Consider the following 23,890-nt stretch of genomic DNA (forward strand, 5'->3'; position numbering starts at 1 on the left):
ACGACTTGCCCGCCCTCTAGGCCCACTTCGTATGAGAGAGGGCCTGACGTTTTGGTGATTTTCCCTGGCACCCACAAGTTCCCATGCCCATAGTTCCTGGCCCACACCCCGTCACCCACTTGCAGCCCCCTCAGGGGTTTTGGGTGAGAGGCCTCAGCTGCCACCCGGTCTGGGTGCAAACTGTCCAGTTTTGTGATTAGTCACCTCCCCCAGCACAGCTCTGCTGGGCTTTTTCCCATTGTCGGGCATGGCGTGGAATGTTGGCAGAGCAAAAAGTTGGCCAGTCTGTGGTGCCAGTCACCGGTCACTATGCATTTCAATGATTCTTTCGTGGTGCAAACCATTCGTTCAGCTTGACCATTACTAGATGGGTGAAATGGAGCCGATGTCGCATGCCTAATAAGGTTTGCCCTCAGAAAAGCCTGAAATTCTGCCACAGTAAATTGGGCCCAGTTATTGGACACCCAAGAGACGGCTTTACACATGGACATCACCAGATGGTCAACACAGAAATCAGATTGACTATATGCTCTGCAGCCAAAGATGGAGAAGCTCTATACAGTCAGTAAAAACAAGACCAGGAGCTGACTGTGGCTCAGACCATGAGCTTCTTGTTGCAAAGTTTAGGCTTAAATTAAAGAAAGTAGGGAAAAGCGCTAGGCCAGTCAGGTATGAATTAAATCATATCCCTGTTGAATATACAGTAGAGGTGACAAATAGATTTAAGGAATTAGATCTGATAGACAGAGTGCCTGAAGAACTATGGACAGAGGTTCGCAACATTGTACAACAGGTAGCAACCAAAACCATCCCAAAGAAAAAGAAATGCAAGAAAGCAAAATGGCTGTCTGAGGAAGCTTTGCAAATAGCTGAGGAAAGGAGGGAAGCGAAAGGCAAGGGAGAAAAAGAAAGATATGCCCAATTAAATGCAGAATTCCAAAGAATAGCTAGAAGAGATAAGAATGCCTTCTTAAATGAACAATGCAAAGAAATAGAAGAAAACAATAGAATAGGGAGGACCAGAGATCTTTTCAAGAAAATTGGAGAGATGAAAGGAACGTTTCATGCAAAAATGGGCATGATAAAGGACCAAAATGGCAGGGACCTAACAGAGGCTGAAGAGATTAAGAAGAGGTGGCAAAATTACACAGAAGAACTATACAAGAATGAGCTTAACGTCCCTGATAATCACAATGAGGTGGTCACTGACCTCGAGCCAGACATCCTAGAATGTGAAGTGAAGTGGGCCTTAGAAAAGCTGAGCAACAACAAAGCTAGTGGAGGTGACAGTATTCCAGCTGAGCTATTCAAAATCTTAAAAGACGATGCAGTAAAAGTGCTACACTCAATTTGCCAGCAAATTTGGAAAACTCAACAGTGGCCACAGGATTGGAAAAGATCAGTTTACATTCCAATTCCAAAGAAAGGCAGTGCCAAAGAATGTTCAAACTATCGCACCATTGCACTCATTTCTCATGCTAGTAAAGTTATGCTTAAAATTCTACAAGCTAGACTCCAGCAGTATGTGGATCGAGAACTACCAGAAGTACAGGCAGGATTTCGAAGAGGCAGAGGAACTAGAGATCAAATTGCTAACATACGCTGGATCATGGAGAAAGCTAGAGAGTTCCAGAAAAACATCTACTTCTGCTTCATTGACTATGCTAAAGCCTTTGATTGTGTGGAGCATAACAAACTCTGGCAAGTCCTTAAAGAGATGGGCATACCAGACCATCTTATTTGTCTCTTGAGAAATCTATATGCGGGCCAAGAAGCAACAGTGAGAACTGGACACGGAACCACTGATTGGTTCAAAATTGGGAAAGGAGTCCGGCAAGGCTGTATATTGTCGCCCTGCCTGTTTAACTTATATGCAGAGCACATCATGAGAAAGGCAGGGCTAGATGAATCAAAAGTTGGAATTAAGATTGCCGGAAGAAACATCAACAACCTAAGATATGCAGATGATACCACTCTAATGGCAGAAAGTGAAGAAGAACTAAAGAGCCTCTTGTTGCGGGTGAAGAAGGAGAGTGCAAAAGTTGGGTTGAAACTAAACATTAAGAAAACCAAGATCATGGCATCTGGCCCTCTCAATTCCTGGCAAATAGATGGGGAAGAAATGGAGGTAGTGACAGATTTTATTTTCCTGGGCTCCAAGATCACTGCAGATGGGGACTGTAGCCAAGAAATTAAAAGATGCTTTCTCCTCGGGAGGAAAGCCATGACAAATCTAGACAGCACACTAAAAAGCAGAGACATCACCCTGTCAACAAAAGTGCGTATAGTCAAGGCTATGGTCTTCCCAGTTGCAATGTATGGCAGTGAAAGCTGGACCATAAGAAAGGCTGAGCACCAAAGAATTGAAGCCTTTGAACTATGGTGCTGGAGAAGACTCCTGCGAGTCCCTTGGACTGCAAGGCGATCAAACCGGTCAGTCCTAGAGGAGATCAACCCTGACTGCTCTTTAGAAGGCCAGATCCTGAAGCTAAAACTCAAATACTTTGGCCACCTAATGAGAAGGAAGGACTCACTGGAGAAGAGCCTAATGCTGGGAAAGATTGAGGGCAATAGAAGAAGGGGACGACAGAGAATGAGGTAGCTGGATGGAGTCATTGAAGCAGTAGGCGTGAGCTTAGATGGACTCCAGAAGATGGTAGAGGACAGGAAGGCCTGGAGGAACATTGTCCATAGGGTCGCGATGGGTCGGACACGACTTCGCAACTAACAACAACAACATTGGACACTACGATGTCTGGTAGCCCATGCATTGCAAAGAGTTTCCTAAGCACCAGGATGGTCCTAGCAGTAGTCATATTTGTGATTGGTATAACTTGAGCCTTGGTGGAGCAGTGGGCTAATGCCTCCTTAAGTAACACCAGCTGCCTGCAATTAGTGCAGGTTCGCATCCCACCAGTCTCAAGGTTGACTCAGCCTTTCATCCTTCCGAGGTAGGTAAAATGAGGACCCAGATTGTTGGGGGCAATTAAGCTGACTTTGTAATAATGCCACTTGGGGGGGGTGAAAGCCCTAATAAGCAGGCATATACATAGAATGAAGGCTACTGCTAAGCTTGTAAGCCGCCCTGAGTCTTCGGAGAAGGGCGGGATATAAATGGAATTAAAAAAAACAAAAAAAAAACTTCCAGCCATTTAGAGTGGCTGTCGACCACTATAAGAAAGAATTGTCCCTGAAAGGGCCCAGCAAAGTCTATATGAATCCTCGACCAGGGTGTGTGTGTCTCCTCCCACCTGTGGACGGGAGCATGCGGCATTTCAGGCCTAGATTGCTGGCATGTGTAACACCCATGTACTTGAGCCTCAATGGCTTTATCTAATCCTGGCCACCATAAATAGCTTCATGCCAAAGCTTTCATGCAAACAATACCCAGATGACCTTCATGAAGCAATTGCAATACCCTGTCCCTTAGTGAGGTGGGAACTCTGTCTGACTCCAAAGAATACAACCCTTATGAGCTGAAAGCTCATGTCTCCTTGTGAAGTAGCTCTGAAACTCAGGACCTGGGCTTTTCTCTAGCCACCCTGTGTGGATCCAAGATAGCACTCTGCTTAGAGTCTTGTCTGCTGCCGTTTCTGCGGCTATGTCCCCTGTGTGGAGGGGAAACTCTGGCAAGTCCTGAATGGACAAAATGCGGGCTGCTGGGGCCAGATCTGGCTCGATTTGAGGCAGTGGAAGCCTGCTCAGGCCATCTGCATGGCCCACATCCTTGCTGGGTTTGTGAATGAGCTTAAAGCTGTAAGCCAATAAAAAAATGAACCATCTTAACATTCTGGGGGATAAGATGTGGGGTGTCTGTCTGTCTGTAGTGAAAAACCCCAATAGCAGTTTATGATCTGTGAAGATCGTGAAGTCCCTGCCTTATAAAGTAGTTGTGGAACTTTTTTACTCCAGCTACTATGGCCAATGCCTCCTTATCAATTTGTGCATAATTACGCTCTGCGGAGGACAGTGTCCTAGAATAAAAAGCAATCGGAACTTGAGTTCCATCGCTCTCCAAGTGGCTTAGGACTGCCCCCACCCTGTATGGGGATGCGTCACATGCTAGGCATACCAGCATTGATTCCTTGAATTGAGTGATTGTGGAACTAATAGACAGTAGACTCTTCAATTCCTGAAAACTTCTTTCATGAACACTAGTCCACTTCCATGCAGTATTTTTGTCCAAGAGCCAGTGTAACGGCTCTGCCACTGCGGCCTTGTTAGGAAGGAACGCATGTTAAAAATTTAGGAGGCCTAGGAATGCCTGAAGCTTTCCCTTCATTTTGGGGCTGGGTGCCATCTGAATGGCCTTAACCTTTGACTCAGCAGGATGGATGCCATCGGCATCTGTATGGAACCCCAAAAACTCAGTTGACAGGACTCTAATACTACACTTATTCTGAGGCCTGCTTCGCGCAGCCTTTGAAGGATGCCTCTGAGCCTCCTTGCTAGTACCTCAGTGGACTCACCGGCGATGAGCACATCATCAAAATAGGGGCAAACCCCCGGGATGCCTTTGAGTGTCCGCTCCATAATGCCTTGAAAAATGCGGGGGGCTACGCTGACCCCAAATTGCAGGCGTTTCACTTTAAACACCCCCCTGTGGGTTACAATTGTCTGTGCCTTGGCTGTGGCCTCATCAACAGGAAGCTGTTGGTAGGCCTGAGCCAAATCTAATTTTGCAAAAATTGTACCACCTTGCAAGGATGCCAGGATGTGGCTTAGTACTGGTACCGGGTATGCATGCTGTTTGAGTGCATGATTGATTGTGCACTTGTCATCGGCGCAGATTCTGACCTTCCCCTTGGCTTTTAGTGGCATTACAATTGGGGTCTCCCATTCACCCCCATCTACTGGCTGCAGTACTCCCTGTTCTATAAGTTTATCTAACTCAGTGTCTATCTTGTGTTTAAAAGCAAATGGCACTCTACGAGGTTTAATCCTGACCGGCATTACAGTAGGATCTAGTTTAAATGTTATTGGCAGGCCCATGTACGTCCCCAGAGCTGAGTAAAACACATCTGTGGATTCCTCGCATACTGTCGCTAGACTCACGACTTGCGTCTGGTTGATTCCAGTTACCTGGATGCCTAGTGCATCAAACCAGTCGAACCCAATCAGGCTTGTTCGCTGACCCCCTACTATGACAATGTCCAGGTGCCAAGAAAACCCCTTAAATTTAATGGCTAGTGTGGCCTCACCCTTGACTGCGACTCTGGCATTCTGGAAATCAGTTAGTATAATGTCATATGGCCTCAGCTTGGCCCATCTCTTGCTGCGATTGCAGATGAAATTAAATGTCTCAAGTGAAATAATGGATACGGCTGAGCCCGTGTCCAGGTCCATCTTGCAAGGCACCCCTTGTAGCTCCACCTGAAGTCTAAACTTCGGCTTAATAGGGCGGCGAGCTCCCGTACGGCAAATGCTTCTGCGGCTGGAGCAAAACCCTATGCTATACTGTCCTGGGGCCCTGGTACCTCTCCTAGTCGGGGTGTCCGACTGGTGATTCAATGGCTGGTCCCTCTGGCAACCTCTGCAGACGGAAGCGATGTGGCCAGTATTTTTTTTAAAAAATATATTTTATTAGTTTTCCAATATTAACAATAAAATCTTTAAAAAGCAACGTGGTGTCCAAGTTACAATAGTTCCATTTCAGACAAATACATATTATTACAAATCTCTATGTTATTTATAACCAATACTTCCTCTCTCTTTTTTCTGCAGTATATACTATCTCTTATCTAAATTAACATATTTCTTATTACTATCCATCAATCATTTAATAGTTTATTTTATTTTATTTTTTGGATATATATCCATCAACCTTTTAGTATGTTTCATATTTTAACATTCCATCTTTAAAACATCAAACACCTTATCTATTTTTTCTAGTTTTAATTTTACATTGATATTAAAATTAAAATGTTTAAGATTTGTCAATTTCATATTACTAAATACCCTCTTTTTCCTTTATACAATTCTCTTCAATACCTAATAATGTAGTCCAGTTCTCATTTATCTCATTTCCATATCTATATCAATTATACAATATTTAAAATATTAGTCATTAAAATACAAATCACAAGGAGAAAAAAAACGAAAAAAGAGAAAAAAGAAGAAGAAAGAAAAAAGAAAAAGAAAAGAGGAGGACAATAAAATATTCTTGTTTCTCATTTATAGTTTCCGCATATTAAAAATTAACCAAAATTTGTTCCATTTTAACATTCAATACATCCTTCATGTCTCTGCATCCAAATACAGGTGAAACTCAAAAATAGACTATTGTGCAAAAGTTCATTTATTTCAGTAATGCAACTTAAAAGGGGAAACTAATATATGAGATAGACTCATTACATGCAAAGCAAGATAGTTCAAGCTGTGATTTGTCATAATTGTGATGATTATGGCGTACAGCTTATGAAAACCCCAAATCAATACAGACTGTGGAAACTTCACGCTGGACTTCAAGCATCTTGCAGTGTGTGCCTCTCTATTCTTCCTCCAGACTCTGGGTCCTTGGTTTCCAAATGAGATGCAAAAGTTGCTCTCATCAGAAAAGAGGACTTTGGACCATTGAGCAACAGACCAGGTCTGTTTTTCTTTAGCCCAGGTAAGACGCTTCTGACGTTGTTTGTTGTTCAGGAGTGGCTTGACAAGAGGAATACGACATTTGAAGCCCATGTCCAGGATCCGTCTCTGTGTGGTGGCCTCAGTCCACTCCTTGTGAAAGTCCCCAACACTTTTGAATGGCCTTTTCCTGACAATCCTCTCCAGGCTGCGCTCATCCCTGCTGCTTGTGCACCTTTTTCTTCCACGCCGTTCCCTTCCACATAACTTTCTATTAATGTGCTTTGATACAGCACTTTGGGAACATCCAACTTCTTTTGCAATTACCTTTTGAGGCTTTCCCTCCTTATGGAGGGTGTCAATGATGGTTTTCTGCACAACTGTCAGGTCAGCAGTCTTCCCCATGATTGTGATTCCTACTGAACCAGACTGAGAGACCATTTAAAGGCTCAGGAACCCTTTGCAGGTGTTATGGCTTAATTAGCTGATTAGAGTGGGACACTTTGAGCCTAGAATATTGCACCTTTTCACAATATTCTAATTTTCTGAGATTGTGGATTTGGGGTTTTCATGAGCTGTATGCCATAATCATCACAATTATGACAAATCACGGCTTGAACTATCTTGCTTTGCATGTAATGAGTTTATCTCATATATTAGTTTTCCCTTTTAAGTTGCATTACTGAAATAAATGAACTTTTGCACGATATTCTAATTTTTTGAGTTTCACCTGTATATTAGTTACATTCTATCATTCTTAGCATATATATACATCTTAACCCATATCATTTAGAAAAACTCAATATTTCATTGTTGATATTCATACATTTGTATTTTGTTTTTTATTTTTATTATTTTTTTATTATTACTTAATCAATATTTTTATCTACTCATCAAAACATTCTCGTAATCCCAGTACCATCCTGTCTATTTTAATATTATCTATTTCAGGCCTCTTAAAAATGTTCATATTTTTTCAATCTTATTCTTGCTTTCTTCCTTTGCCATATCATTTTGCGCTTCTTTGCCTCAGGGTCATCAAAGCATTCTTGTATTACTACGTATATCTTATTGAAGTAGACCCCCAGTCTCCACCTTTGAAGAATTAAAGAATATGCCAACAGCACCACATCTTATTATTTTCACCTCTTGATACAATTGTCCTGGTCCAAATAAACTTCCTTCTATATTTTCTCTATCACCATCTTCAAAAAGCTGTATTTGTTGACTGTTTAATTCTTCTGCCAATGTATTTAACTGTTCAATTTCTTCTGTTGAAAATATTAGTTGTAGTCACAGTTTGAATTTGAGTTTGTTTCATCGAGATGCTTTCTAATTCTTTCCCAAAAGCTCTTATTTCATCGCCAGCTGTAGAAAGGAGCTGATAAGTTTGGTAAGATATTTCCCACAGAGCATGAATTTGTTTTTGAAAGTCTTCCATTATAAACTTTCACATCTGGTGTTCAAGATTACTCTTTATCTTGTTTGCTTAAATATTTTTCTTGGTTGTTTTTTTTAAAGAGAAAGTCAAAATTGCAATTTTAAAATTAACCACTGAGTGTCCCCCAAGTACTTTAAGAATTTTTTCTTTTGTTATTTCTTTCTTAAACATTCTTTTGTTTCCAAAAAACACCCCTGAGTTTGTTCACCGCCTTCTGAGGGGAGGGTTAAATTCCCCCTCCCTCTCCACAGGGGGGAAAGTACTTAGCAACTTAATTACGTGAAAAGAAGATGATTAAGGTACAAGAGAGGAATCTTACCCTCGTCTCTTCCACGCTGCTTTAATGTTGCCTGATAGTAGATTTGACTTCGGCTGTCTGCAGCCTAGGAGCTGGCCATATTCCTATGGTCAGTCTTTCATTCACCGGTACAAAGGGAATGCAGGCACTAACGAGGGGGTTGCTGCCCCCCCACATTTCTGCAAAAGCCTCTTCTGTCTGGACACCCCTGCAAGGTGACTCTTCGGTCCTTTTAGGACCCCCCAGCGATGCAAATCTGGACGTGGAAGGCGGGAGCCATCCTCCAGGCGTCCATTTATAGCTGTTGGCAAACCAGAAGCCCAACGTGGCTGGGCTGCACACACACAGGAGCGTAGCGGCCTTCAGGCTGTCCTCGCCAACTTGATTCACGCGTAGATAGTTCTCAACCCTGGATAGATACGATGACCATCTTTCCAGGTGACCTATGTCAAATTCTTCCAGCTTTCCGACCTTTGCCATTTGTGCTGGTCTTCATGGCTGGGGCTCATTATCTTCTTGTCCTCCTGCTCTGTTGCCCGGGTCCTCTGGGCTTGTGGTCGCTAGCGTGGCTATGCTAGGCTGATCATGGGGGGGGGGGGAATTGCTTTTCCAGCCAGGCATGCTCAGCCTCTCCCCTAGTGACTCTTCAGCTCAGTTGGAGGAGCAGGATCCCACATTCATCACCAGTGTTAGATACTGGGTTCATTGCTTGATTGATGAGATGAGGCGAGTGAGTTCAGCAAAGATCATTGTTTATTTGGTTGCAGGAATTGAACTGAGAAACAAGGCTGCGAATGCAGCAATTTATACCCTGACCTCTAGGCAGCAGCCAACAGGTTTAAAGCAACCTATTGCCACCCTAGAGGCAGCCAATGGCGGCGCTGGAGACGGGTTGTCTGAGGAGCTGGGAGCCGTTAGCCAGCTTTCCTGCTTGAATAACCTTCCAGCAATTAACCCCACGTGATATAACTTTAGCAAGACAAAACCCAATACATTACAGTGTGGATACAAATTTTACACACTGTGAATTATGTATACTGTGATCTATCTGTTTGGAGTAGAAGATGACTCAGAATCCATTTAGATGTCTCTGTTCCATGAGGAGAAAATATTATTATAGTTTCTACTGATCTCTCTCTCTCTCTCTCTCTCTCTCTCTCTGTCATCATCTACCTATCTATCCTCATCTTTAGGTAGAACTAAACCTGACTAACAATGGCCAATTAAACAGTACTGAGTTACATGGTCCAATTGTCTGCCTGACATGAAACTTTCCATTATTGTTTTTCAGAAACTCATATTAGCAATGACTATTTACTTACTATAAGCCGCCCTGAGTCTTCGGAGAAGGGCGGGATATAAATGGAATTAAAATAAAAAAATAAAAAAAATAAATATCGATACACCTTTTGCTTTACCAAAAGGCAATCACAAACATCATGGGGAAGGGAGAGAAGAAGGGGTGGGGAGGAAGGAAGGAAGGAGGGAGGGAGGGAGGGAGGGAGGGAGGGAAGGAATGATATATTGTTTTCTACCTACAAGTAAAGGATAGATAATATAATCTTTATTGTCATTTTTAACTATGAGCACACTGGCCCACATTAAAAATGAAATTCTTTTGCCTGCTTTCCAAAGAAAGTATATATCTACCTATACACATACATAACACACATATACACAGGCTATAGCAAAAACTGAAAACTTGATAGTTCACAAGGTTGATGCTATATGGAACAAAACTCTCTCTCTCTCTCTCTCTCTCTCTCTCTCTCTCTCTCTCTCTCTCTCTCTCTCTCTCTCTCTCTCTCTCTCTCTCTCTCTCTCTCTCTCGTGTGGACTTCCCACACGTAAAATAAACATTTTACTGAAGTTGCATGTGAATACTTCAATTATTTCCTTAGAGTATTGTTTCAGATCCAAGATTTCTTGAGTAGCATTTCCAGTTGAAAGAGGTTGGAAAGGAAAGCCTGGGGGAGCTGTAGCCAATCAAAGTAAATCTGTATTTTGATGAAAAAAGGGGACATAACCTGGATTGGAACTGTTATGGCAGGTTAATGTTTTAATGCTTTATTCCCTGATCTGGACTAGGCTTCTAATTCCCACAATCTGCATAATTTTCAGTGTGTGGATGGTCTTCAGAATGCATCTTCAAAGGCTAACCTATGTATTTCTGATCCCCGAGCATTTTGTGGAGATAATCATGAATTACTTCACACTATTCAGGGGATGAGTGGTCCAATGAAATATGTTACCGAAGCTGAGTTTCTGAATAAAGCGATTACAATTCAAATAGCAAAGTTATAAACAAGGTATAGTTTTATACTAAGACATATACATATGTCTTGCCTGCTGCTCAAAATTTTCTTCTCTCCATATTATCTTATTTGCAGATTTAATAGACTTTATTACCTATCAAAAAATTAATATTTGGAAAAATGGAGAAGTCAATTTGTTTTATGCAAAAAAAAAAAAAATGAAAGTGTGGTCATTGGCAGGACCTGTTAGAATAGGAATAAAAATCACTGCTGCTGCTTGGAAGATTTAATCAGCACTGAAAAGAAAGATTACAGAAAACCAAGAGTTTGGACAGCAGAACATCCTTAAAAATGCAAATATGATTCTGAAAACATTGCACAAGCTTTTTCCATATCATGACATGTTTTTCCCCTCAAATTTCCTCTCCTTGCTGTAAAAAAAAGGTACTTCTTCTTAGATGGCAGTTTTTATGTCTGTTGAAAAGAACCATGGCAGGATTATATGTATGGGCTCCCTGCCATGTCCTTTTTGTTAAGGAACCGTGTTCCAACTATCTGGTTGAACATGAAGCTATGATAAATGTAAGCAAAGCTTTTATGTGGAGCAATGATTTATTATGAATTTCTTTAAACTTTTGGTAATTGATGCAAGGAAAATTACTTTAGATTATATTTTGCAAAAGAGAAAACAAATTAAATTACCATGATGCGGGGAAAAGTTCCTTGCACTTATTTCAGTGACAAAGTGGATGAAGGATGTGTGTGAATGTCCTGGGTTATTGCACAACCCTTCTCCAGAAATTGGTAACCTCCCTGAATTTTTATATTTTGACTAAAATTCCAATGGAAGGCCTAATGGGAAAAGAGATTCTGAGCTTTTTAAATTGTGTGTGAAGTCCAAAATAATAATAATAACAATAATAACAATAATAATAATAACAACAACAACAACAATAATAATAATAATAATAATAATAATAATAATAATAATAATAATAATAATAATAATAATAATAATAATAATAATAATAATAATAATAATAATAATAATAATAATAATAATTTTATTTATATACCGCCCTTCTCCCGAAGGACTCAGGGCGGTGAACAGGGCAAATGATGGGTAACAAAGCAAAAACACCTTCTCATCTTATAAAAATAAAGCAAGGTTTTAGGAAACAAATCTATTAAAAGACCAAGAAAGAAAAAAGGGAAGAAAACTTTCAGGGACTTAGATTTCCTCTACACATACTGATATTAGCATCTATAGCAACTTTCAGAAATAATGACCCAGCATAATTGCGACTGGTTGGGATGTCAACCTTTCCTAGTAGAAGGTAAACTATTTTGCAGGGTGCTCATCACATGCTATTTTAATCCACAAAATGTAAGAGACTGGAATCAAGTGGCAAAGAAAATGTTTTTCTTTCCAAAGGGGGGGGGAAATTTCAAGTCAGTTTTAAAATTTTGTTATAAAGTATACATACAAGAAAGGGAAAACCAACCACGAGCCTAAAAAAGAACAAAAATAGATGTTTCATGGAAGAAATCATTGAGTCTACTATTCAAACGCATCCTTAAGATTTGATCACATAAATATTTATCAGCCCTTTTATGCACATAAAAAGGGCAAAAATATATTCAGAAATAGAAAGCAAGCATTTCTGTAATCCAAGAATGTAAATGCGGGATATAGATATCTTTTCAACATCTACCAGTAATCAGTTTTGTTGCCCGTAACTGCATCATTTTTATTATATTTTATTGATTTTATTGTAATTTCTTTGTTGTGAGACACCCAGAATTGTTGAGAGGTGAATACAAGTTTAATAAAACATTATTATAGTTAGTTGCATAGTCAGCCAGATATTTAGATTAGATTTGACATTTTTATTCACCTATTGAATCCATCATCATCATCATCATCATCATCATCATCATCATCAGTCAACTGCAGCACCAAATTAATAAATCTATGGTTTTTTCAAAGAAAAACAGAGCAGTAATAGGATGAGTGTGTAGCAACATATTATTTGCAGCCTTATATTATCCCATAGCATAAGCCATGTGAATATGCGTCAACATTATATTTACAACTCAACATCTTCCAAGTGCTCTTCCCTGAAGTCTTTAATGTAGGCAATTTATGGCTAAAACAATGCAGAGTATTCTTCCTACAGCTACAGTGTCAAAGGTTTATGTAATAATCTCTAACTGTGAATGTGTTCTTCTCCTGAAGTGAAATAAAAATATTTTTCAGATATTGCATAGAGAACTGGAGTTTTTGATTCTTCACAGTGAGTCTCTACAACATTAATAGACAACCACAACACCACCAGACCTACTACTAAGATTAGACCCAAACCTTTCCCACTCCTATTCTGATAGTGTTCAGGGTATACAAATTATATTATGATACTGTATATTACACTGTGATATGGTCCTAGGGTTCTTAATGTTTTTCCCTTGTTTTTATTCCTTTATTTTATTAGGGATCTTTCTCCCTTTTTGTTCCCGCAATATTAAGATATAAATTATTTGTTCACTTTGAAAAAGTTTCTTGTGCTATGCAGAATAAATGGGAGCAGACAGCAGAATAAATTTGATAATTTAAAATCTATGAAAGGGACCATATTTATATGGATTGGGAGAGAATAGAATATTCATTAGCCAAAACATAGCTTCTGTCTGGATTGCACAGGAAACCACACCTCACAGATTCATGGAGATCAGGTCTGTTAGTTTGCTTGTATATTAGTTGAAGCATTGTTCTTCAGCTTCTTTTATAAGCTGTTTCTGATTCTACATTTAGATAATTTCTAGTCTTCCCTTTTCCCATCTTTTATTGTCCAAGTCTTATGAAGACCAATATTATTTTCATAGGGTCTTCTTGCAACATTTTTATTTACAGTTTTTAGATTATTTATTATTTACTTATAAAAATAATTTATCTGATTTAATAACATTCTTATTTTCTTATTAGTTTAGTCTAATTTCTGGTATGTGTTTTGGTTTGATTCTACTATAATAATCTACCACTTTTCAGAGCTTTTTTAATGGTCTTATATACAGTTGTTCAACATGATTTCAACGTGAGTGTTGTATAGGTGGCTTTTTCTTAGTTCTTCATTTCATTATGATTCCATGAATTAACCATAGTGCAATAATTTTATGAATTACATTGGTTGCACCTATTTTTCTCTCTTGTGTGACTCAACCCTTCCTAAACTCTCTATCAGCTTTTAATGGCGGTCCAAAAAGAAAGATCACCTTCATTCCTGTTTCTGAATTCTGTATAAATTGAATATTTGAAAGAAACTTTTCATTGCATAAACCAAGGATAGGGAAGTCATTGCCCTCGCCCTAATTTCACATGCTCTCTGCAAGGGATCAATTTACAGCTCTGGCAAGAATGATTTCTCTCTGTTCATCATTTCAAGGTATGGTGTGAGAAATGTTGAGCATAAAGAAGGGAAAAAAATGTTCTGATTTTGATTTGGATTTGTCTACCACTTAGTGAGCATCCCAGAAAGATTATCATTCAAAGAATACTACTGTCAACAGAAAATAAAAAAAATGCTAACCACTTTGTCATAAATAGAAAAAGTAACCCCATTCCCTTCATAAGTCTTTCAGGACACACAGACAGTAGGAAAGGGTGGCTTCTGAACCAAGATTTATGATTTGCTGAGCTGGAGAAGATGCAGACTCTGTATATATCATTGTGACCTTCTCACTCTAATATTCTGAATGATGCCAGTTTTGTCAGTGATATATTGACCAAACTGGTGAATCATAGTCGTGAACTATTCCCATTGCACCAAGAGTGCAGTATGAAAGAGAGGAAAGGAGAGATTGAGGAAGAGAATAATCAGAGAGAATTTCTTTGAGCCAAGCAAGTTGTTCAAGAGATATTCTTTGACACCTCCTTTTCATACCAAACATTTTTCAATGAGAAGGAAACAACTTGTTTCCAGAGTCAAAACAGAAATTCAGAACAAAGTAAAACAATATTAACATACCACTGTGTGGTAGGCACAGGATTTTAATATTTCTTAATAAATACAACATAAAAAGTACTGTATTAGTCTTAGCTGCCACTTACTTGTCATTTAATGTTCTGTTAATGTTTTATGGATTTTTTATAACCTTTGGGAGATTTTTACTTTTATAAGCAGTCTTTATATATCCTAAAATAAAATGAAGCATGATGCATTTTTCTTATTAGTGAAAGATGTCTAGCATAAAAATGCAGGAGAAATGCAGTTGGGTTTAGCTGAGTTACTTTACTGATAGATGGTTTGGTTGTTTGCTTGGATTTTTTCTGTATTGATTGATGAGACACAATAAGAGTATGCCAAATTGGGTATAACAATCACTTATAACAACAACAAAAAAGAACCTCAAAGAATTAACTATTGTGCCCACACCACACTAAAGAGTGAGAATTGCATGTCAGTTTATTGTTTATAGAACTGATATATATTCCCTGAAATTGTGAATTTTTTAAGACTGCAAAATTTATAGATATCCTTCTGTATGTTAGTAGTGACAGCTTTGCCCATAGAAACAACAGTATTCACCTCTGAACATCAGGAGCATCAAGTAATAATCAAGTAATACTATGATTTCACAACAAATTTTTATTTTTGCAAATAGGTTTCTTGTAAAGATCTGAAAGCTAGACATAGAATTGATTTAGTGGCATCTATGAGAATATTATTACAGACTTCTGGTTTTCCGATGCGGCCACCATGGACATCTGGAAGACGAGCTCCATTTTCCACGTTCAGTTTCATTTTGCTGGAAAGGTTCGAAAGTCACCCTGTAGGGGCAACAAGTAAGGAGGGGATCCCTGTTGGATTGCAGGAGGGTGGCAGCCCTTCCGCTCGACCCAGGGCAGTCCTCCAAACCAACGGACGAAAGACTGGCCATAGTAATATAGCTCATCACTAGGCTGCAGACAGTCGAAGTCACACTTACCATTAGGCAACTCTAAAGTAGCATGAAAGAGACTGGGTGAGATCTACCTCCCTTAAATCCTAACTATTTTTTTTACCTGCATAAGCTGCTAAAGTATTTTCCCCCCCATGGAGAGGGAGGGAGATTTTAGCCCTTCCTCTAAAAACAGTGGCGACCGACTATCCAGGGGAGTTTAAAACATAGGAAAAATAACTGGATCCCAATTGGAATTTTATTTCCTAAAGTTTGTGGACTAAAAGATTTTCTATTTTCTATTTTTTACTTTCTAGTTCTACTGAAGATCTGGATTTTTTCCTTATACAATAGAAGCAAAATTGAAAAGATTAAAATAACTTTGGGATTCAAAGGAAAACTTCAAATGGTGAGACTTCCGGTTCCTGTTTTCAGCGAAGCAGTTGGAGAACTCGAAATGCTGAATCCTTCGGCTGAAATTTCTTTTTTGGGGGGACCCTAAGGGGCCAGAATCCACCCTGAAGGGGTGGAATGAAGTAAGGAAATTCCAGGGACTTAGGAGAGATGGCAATCTTTCTGAATAGTCCAGGAGAAGCCTCCCAGAAACCAACGGAAGAAAAGGCTGGTTAATGCCATGTCCAGCCATAGCTGAAACAATGGAAGTCATAAGCTATTAAACTAAGCAAATTGTAAACAGCATTCTTGAATCTGGGTAAGAATATTGATTTTTTCTATCCTACCTATTTTCCTGAAGAAGAAAGTCCCCAAAATAAGAGATCTCCGAAGAAGGAAAGGGGGAGGGGGACTCTCCTCCCTCTCTTTTAGTTAAGCGGTGAAATTTACCCTTTAGAGAAAGAAAACAGACTAGAAAGACATGAAAAATGAGCAAATGCTGACACCTGCTGGTGGATGAGGATTTTTTCCCCTCTGAACATCAAAGCTTTTAGAAAATGGAGCCGTGTAAACCAAATAGAATAACAAAGCCGAAGCAAAGAATACTTTACAAAAGGAAACATATGATGAGCGACAACAATTCTAAAGGACAATGATTTTAAATTACATAGAAATCCAGAATAACTTTGAGAGCATGAATCAACTCATTTTCAACTTAATTTCACTCCAAGAAACTTCCCAGGAAAATATAGTAGAGATGACTGAACAAAATTCTGAGGATAGAGACTTAAAGAAGGAACCTTATAAAATGATCATTTCACAAAAGGAAGCATATGATAAGCGGCAAAAATTTCAAAGGACAATGACCTTAAACTACAAGGAAATGCAGAACAAACTTGAGAGCATGAATCAACTTATTTTCAACTTAATTTCACTTCAAGAACTTTCTCAGGAAAATACAGCAGAGATGACAAAATATAATTTTGAGGATAGAGACTTGAAGATGGAATCATATAAAATAAAAAATTATGAGTTAATTCAAGTGGGAAATATTGTAGATTTCCTGATTGTAAAGCCTAACACACTATTATGGAAGAAGATGAGAAACGGATTTTTTCTATGGATGAAGATCAGGAACAAATCCTTTTTATGTTGAAAGCAATTCTTCAAACCATCCTTACAGCTGGTGAGGAAATAAGAGGCTACAGGAAAAAACAAGAAGGCAGCCCAGATATGCAAGTTCAAACTATGATTACAACTAAAGAATCATCTATAAAGAATACAACAGAAAAAGTGAAACAACTAAATATCATGATAGAAGATTTAACTGCTCAACAAACACAGATAATGGAAAATCCAGAAACTGACAATATGGGAAAAGGAAAAGACTTCCTATATGAATCAGAAGGAACCTGAGGATCAAGAAGAAGAACATAAAGAAGAGAAGACAAACAGTTCAGGACAACTACATCGAGATGGAAAAATAAAGAGACGACCTGTTAGACCTGCTAGCCCTCTCCCAAAAATGGTGACCGGATGATTTTTTCAAAGTCAAATAATATATATATATATATATATATATATATATATATATATATATATATATATATATATATATATATATATATATATATATATATATATATATATATATATATATATATATATATATATATATATATATATATATATATATATATATATATATATATATATATATATATATATATATATATATATATATATATATATATATATATATATATATATATATATATATATATATATATATATATATATATATATATATATATATATATATATATATATATATATATATATATATATATATATATATATATATATATATATATATGAGGGACGCGGTGGCTCAATGGGTTAGGACGCTGAGCTTGTCGATCAGAAGGTCGGCAGTTTGGTGGGTCGAATCCCGAGTGCCGCGTAACAGAATGAGCGCCTGTTACTCGTCCCAGCTTCTGCCAACCTAGCAGTTCGAAAGCACGTAAAAATGCAAGTAGAAAAATAGGGACCACTACGGTGGGAAGGTAACAGCGTTCCGTGTGCCTTTGGCGTCTAGTCATGCCGGCCACATGACCACGGAGACGTCCTCGGACAAGCGCTGGCTCTTCGGCTTTGAAACGGAGATGAGCACCGGCCCCTAGAGTCGGAAACGACTAGCACGCATGTGCGGGGGAACCTTTACCTTTACCTATATATATATATATATATATATATAACAATACAAGGAGATTTATCTGATGACTCAAAAGCATGGGCATGGAAGTTGATTTGGCAAAGAAAGAAAACTAGAATAAGACTGAAGAAGAATGGGGCCTCGACCTACTTATGAGAATTAAAACAGAATATATTTAAATAGATTAGATGTGTACCTTGAATATAAGATATTGTTATGAACTGAGATAGAGAAAATCTTGGTCATTTAAATTTAGAAGTGTAAATATTAACAGTTAAATTTGAATATTGATTTGCTCATAAAGGTCATGTAAAGGTGATTAAGACATATATAAGCTAAAACTTACTGATGAATGTAATAAATATGTCTTTATGTAGCAGTAAGAAAAAAATTATTAGCTTAAATATGAGATGGTAGATACAAAGAGGAAGAGAGATGAAGTATTAAATGTTGAAATAAAAGAAATTTTGGTTACTAAATTTAAGATATTTGGAAATTATTAGAAAATAACAATATTATATTGTATTATTAACTTGTTGATATAGATGGTGAGAACTTAAATACATAAGAAGTGTACCCTGAACACTAGATTTTTGTGAGGAATTGTGATAAAGGGAATTGGGGTTATTTAAAATTTGGAAATATTAAATATTAAACATTAAATTTAAATATTAATGGAAAATTAAAATTGGGAAAAATTTACTAGGTTATTGATTGTCTAAAAGATTGAATGTTAAAATAATTAAGATATATATATATATATATATATATATATATATATATATATATATATATATATATATATATACTAAAAACTACTGATAAATGTAAGAAAGTTGTTTTGATTTGATTGACAGAATAAAAAATTGTATTAATTTAAATATGAGACAGTACATATTAAGGGGAAAAGAGAGGAAATATTTACTGTAATAGTTTGAGATTTGTATGAATGATATTTGTATGTAATTGAATTATTGTAACTCAGCTGCCATGTTGCTTTTTAAATATGTAAATGTAATATTGAAAATCAAAATTTTCAAAAAAGAGAATATTATTACACAATTATTAAAAATGGCGCCCCTTTCTAAGCCAATGACGTCTGAAAACTTTCAGGTACTGATATCTTAAATTTTGTCTTAATAATCAGAAGATTTTTATAGAGTATTTTGGACTTATTATAAATTAAATAATTGGAATAATATACAAAGGTTATTAGTCTGTAAATTAGATATGTAATTGAAAATTTAGAATAATGGGATATTACTACATTATGGGAAGCTGTAAGGATGACTTCATTACTCTTATAAATCTGCCAGCAAAATGATGTTTGAAAAGACCTTGAACTTCAAAATACTAATACATATTCCCAATGATCTTACATAGTGGGCTAGAGAGATCTCAACTAGAAAATAAATTAATATGGGTCCACAAAAAGGCTTAGATGGACAGTATAAGAAAAAATTAAGACATAGCAGGAAATTGTCTCCTACACTTTGTAACTAGCAGTATATTTTAACAGCTTGTTAGATGCTAAAAAGATTTCTCTAAATATTTGGTTAATGAATAATTAACTATCAGTTATTCATTTCTGCAATATAATTTTTAAAAGACGTATTGATTTTTAAATACTAATGAAAAATTTAAAGCAGAATTTTTTGCTTTGTATTTGAAATAACAACTCAGGCTTTGCCTCAAAGACAATTTTGTTTCTGTTGCAATTAAAAGTGAACCATGAAAGAGAAGACTGGCATTGTATTCAGTAATGTAATTTTGGGCAACTGATTTAATGGAATGGTCAGAGAAAGTCCAAGCAGGAAGCTTTGTAAATTTCTCTTACAAATCCCATGACTTCAAGTTATTACTGATGATTTGAAACAAATCTTTTAGTCATAAGAAAAGATTAGCCTGACCACGCCCTATTTACCATTTATACGGCACACCACCATATACACAATTCTTCACTTGGAATGAAGCTTTGGATAGAACTTGGGATTTACTGAGGCACCATGGTTGGAGCAGGGCTGGCAATATCTCATACATCTCCTCAATTCATTCAATATGTGTGCATATTTTAAGATAATATTGTAATGCTATACATATTGCACAGGGCTTTTTTTCTCATAGAACACTCAGAACGGAGTTCTGGCACCTTTTTTGGATGGAACCTTGCAGGATAGGCAAGGCGGGTTGTATGACATGTGTGAGTTCCGGCACCTTTTTCTTATACAAAAAAAGCACTGATATTGCATAAAGAATTTTCAAACAACAGCCTAAGTAGGTGATTACTTATATAAGTAATCCCTTTTTGTATGACCCCCACCTCCATGAAACTATACAGGAACAACCTAGCAGATGTAATGCAAACTAATACACATGCAATTGGAGAACACAGTGGAGATGCACAGTAAGTGCCATGAATGAAAACCACATAACATAAGAAAGATCTCTTACAGTCCAGACATAGCCTGAAAACACAAATTCTTGGAAATGTTAGAAAGGTCAGTTTCCTGAAGCTTTTTAAAACTTATTATTCTTCAGGCACTGTACAATTTTGACTCAAAAATAGGAAAACCTTACAATGGTATCAAGTGAAAATGTCAATACTTTCCAATAAAGAAAGTAATTTGAGTTTTCCCTTTCAACTGCCAGACCAACTGCACATTAAATCAGTGTCTAATCACTCCATATAACCATGAGCTGTTAAACATTTTTGCCTCCAAGCTTATTTCTCTACTCTAACAAATGTATATTTAATCACAGCTTGTAAAACAGTAAATTCTACTCTACAGCATGCAATGTAGTTGCTACTGTTCATTAATTGTATTTTGGAAGTCTAAACCATTCAGATGGGCCTTATTAATGGCCACATGAACTTTGATCTATGGAAAGTTAAACTTAGCCTTAATTTTCCAAATAATGTAACACTGAATAACAAGGATGATCACTCATATCATAAATGTATCTGCAGGTAAATAGTATTTCATTGCCAATATTAGGACATTACATTATGGCACAAAGATGAACATTTTTAGAAGACTCTTTGACATTGTTGTCATTTAATTAGTAACTTGCTGTTTATATAGCATTACATTTTTCCAAGTCTGGGACAGACTAAGGATAATGATTACGGAGATTCTTAGAGATACCAATTTGCATTTTGATAGCTAAAGGCTACATGTGAGGATTGTCCTAAAGGCATTAATAAGGAATGTGAAAAGAGACTTGCAAAGAAGAAGAAATAGAAATAAGCAATTGCATATTGTGGAAATTGCCAAGAAGAGAAGAAAAGCCAAAGCCAAGAAAGACAAAAATGTCAGAAAGAAATTTAACAAAACTTTCAAAGAGCTTCTAGAAGAGGCAACAAGCAATATTACAACATCTGTAAAGTCACTGAAGATATGGAAAAACAAGAAAGTCTTTCAAAAAATAAATAAATCTCTGAACTCCAAATTTCAAACAAGGTTTCAACTTCAAAACGGTATGCTAGAGGATACCAATGGACAGATAGTAACTGATTCAAGGAAGATCAAAGAAAAATGGAAAGAATATACTTAATTTCTGTACACTAGAGTGATGATAGCTAAGATATCTAGAGGATACTCCCTATTTACTAGAACCTCTAGTACTAGAAGATGATCAGCATTCCAGATCTTCCAAGTCAGAATATCCCAGGAATATAGTAAGTACCAGAGAAATCAGTAAAGGCTCTAATCAAGCTGCATAGCAAATCTGAGAAATAATGCAGTGGCCAACAATACAGTTTGGAAGTACTTAATGATATTAATACTGTATGGAAGCAAAAGTTGGATTTCGAAGAAGCAGGTATTCATTGAAAGCTACTGAGATTTTTGTACCTGCAGCAAAGTGGATGAACTCAGTTACAGTGGTAGAAGAGGGTGGGCTATTGGAAGGTCAGGTTTGGGACATATTGTCACAGAGAAAATTCTATCTATGTGGTCACTATCAGTCAATTACTTGGTGTTGGCACAATCAAATTGGACAAGAAAAAAAGGAGCAACAATATATACCATAATCACTAATACATCTTAATTATGGTTTATTTATTGCTGTTTATTGAATAAGATTTTTTAAATTAATGCCCTGTGAACCGCCCTGAGTCCCTTTGGGAGAAGGGCGGTATAAAAATCTCAATAAATCAAATCTAAATCTAATATGATTGTGCAGTGTTTTGAATCTGAAGAGAAAAATGCTTTGGGAAGTGGACCCATAGAACATAGAAATTCTTCATTCATTAGTTTAAGATGTGGTTTATTAGAACAAGACAAGATAAAAATCCTGTTTATATAATCCTAATTTAAAATTAAAAAAAAATTAAGTGCAGGTAATTTTAATGCAGGAATGGGTCTGCTGATCTTTTCTGTGAAAGACAAATTAATTGTAAGAAGATTTATTATTTTTTTCTAATTTTTTTTAGCCAATCTTAATCATTACAGGAAACTTGAAAGAGGGATGGCATTTTTCTACATTCTTCAGACAAACATTTTGGCTCAGACAAAGTTGTACACAGAAACTTGTATACAGAAATAAATGTATACCTAACAATTGAAATAATAAATCTGAAAATATTTTTCCATGAAATTGGGCAACATATTTCTATTTCTATCTATGTGCCAGGAGGCCAATAGTTCAGCTGTTGACTTCATTCTGAACTCATTAATGTAGCTATTAAGGAATCTCGCTCTCTCGACTTTATGTTGCTTTGCTATTTTGATAGTGTAGTAATATACTGAGAAATATAATAGACTTTTTCCAAAGATTCTCAAGGTAATGTAGGCATTTAAGGGATCCTTCAATCTATTAATTGTAAAGTTACACACCCTGAATTACATACCATGAGATAATATCATGGTTTGATTTAAACAGAGACACAAGAACTAAACTCCATCCAAAAAGATTGAAAGAAGTAATAGGATAATTATATATACATTGCTGGTTCTTAATCATTCAGATGAGGGTATGAAATTTTTTTTACGAATGCAGCCAAAATTTGTGAGGTGTTTTGAGCCCTGAAAAGTGCTACATAAATATTGTTATTATTATTACTTTATTCCCTACCCTATACACCATTTGCTTTTAAGTGGCAATTGTGTATTGTTACACCATAATGCTATAAAGCTATCGTGTTGCTTAGAGACAGAATATGTGATTTATATATTATTTGAAGTCTGCAAGGCATGTCTTTCTTTGGCAAGGAGAGATTAAAATAATAGAACTGAAATCCTGCATAATACTTTAATGTCACACAACCATATATTAATGCAATAAGAAATAGCTGACAGAAACCTGTTTTTTTTAATTGGCATTTATATGCCACATTATTCAACCACTATTTCCTATTTTCTGAATACCAAACAGTGAAGTCAATAACATTGACTTCAGTATGAACTGGGGACCAAACTACCACACAACTATTTGTCATGGGCAAAAATAAAATAAAAAAATAAAAAGTATAAACCTCTTTTTGAGGTTTGGTTCGGGGGCGCAGTTGGGCTTGCTGCTGGTGTACGTTTCGCCTAGTCACACAGCGGCAGCCCTGCCCGTACTACTCGATGTCCTCTCCGGTTTGGTGATTGAGTTCCCCAAACTTCTAGTTTTGGGTGACTTCAATCTGCCATCCCTGGGAGGGTCATCTGAGTTAGCCCGGGAGTTCATGGCTTCCATGATGGCCATGGACCTGACGCAGGTAATTTCTGAACCAACTCATGAGGGAGGCCACACCCTTGACTTGGCTTTTTTATCTGGACGGTGGTTGGATGATCTTGGTG

General features: G+C 37.1%; 1 protein-coding gene across 1 annotated transcript in view; it reads left to right on the top strand.

Moving 5' to 3' along the window:
* The window catches only part of LOC308666711 (uncharacterized protein C8orf34 homolog), a gene marked incomplete at its 3' end in the record, with an annotated part of 130,949 nt that extends 113,644 nt beyond the window's left edge, over positions 1 to 17,305 (top strand). Inside the window, exon 14 of the mRNA XM_081325606.1 lies at positions 17,073 to 17,305. Coding sequence (XP_081181732.1) covers positions 17,073 to 17,305 — 233 coding nt within the window. The remainder of the gene's footprint in view (positions 1 to 17,072) is intronic.
* Positions 17,306 to 23,890: the final 6,585 nt, after the last annotated feature.

The sequence above is a fragment of the Vipera berus genome (assembly GCF_964194415.1).
Source record: "Vipera berus genome assembly, chromosome: 3".
NCBI classification, from domain to species: domain Eukaryota; kingdom Metazoa; phylum Chordata; class Lepidosauria; order Squamata; family Viperidae; genus Vipera; species Vipera berus.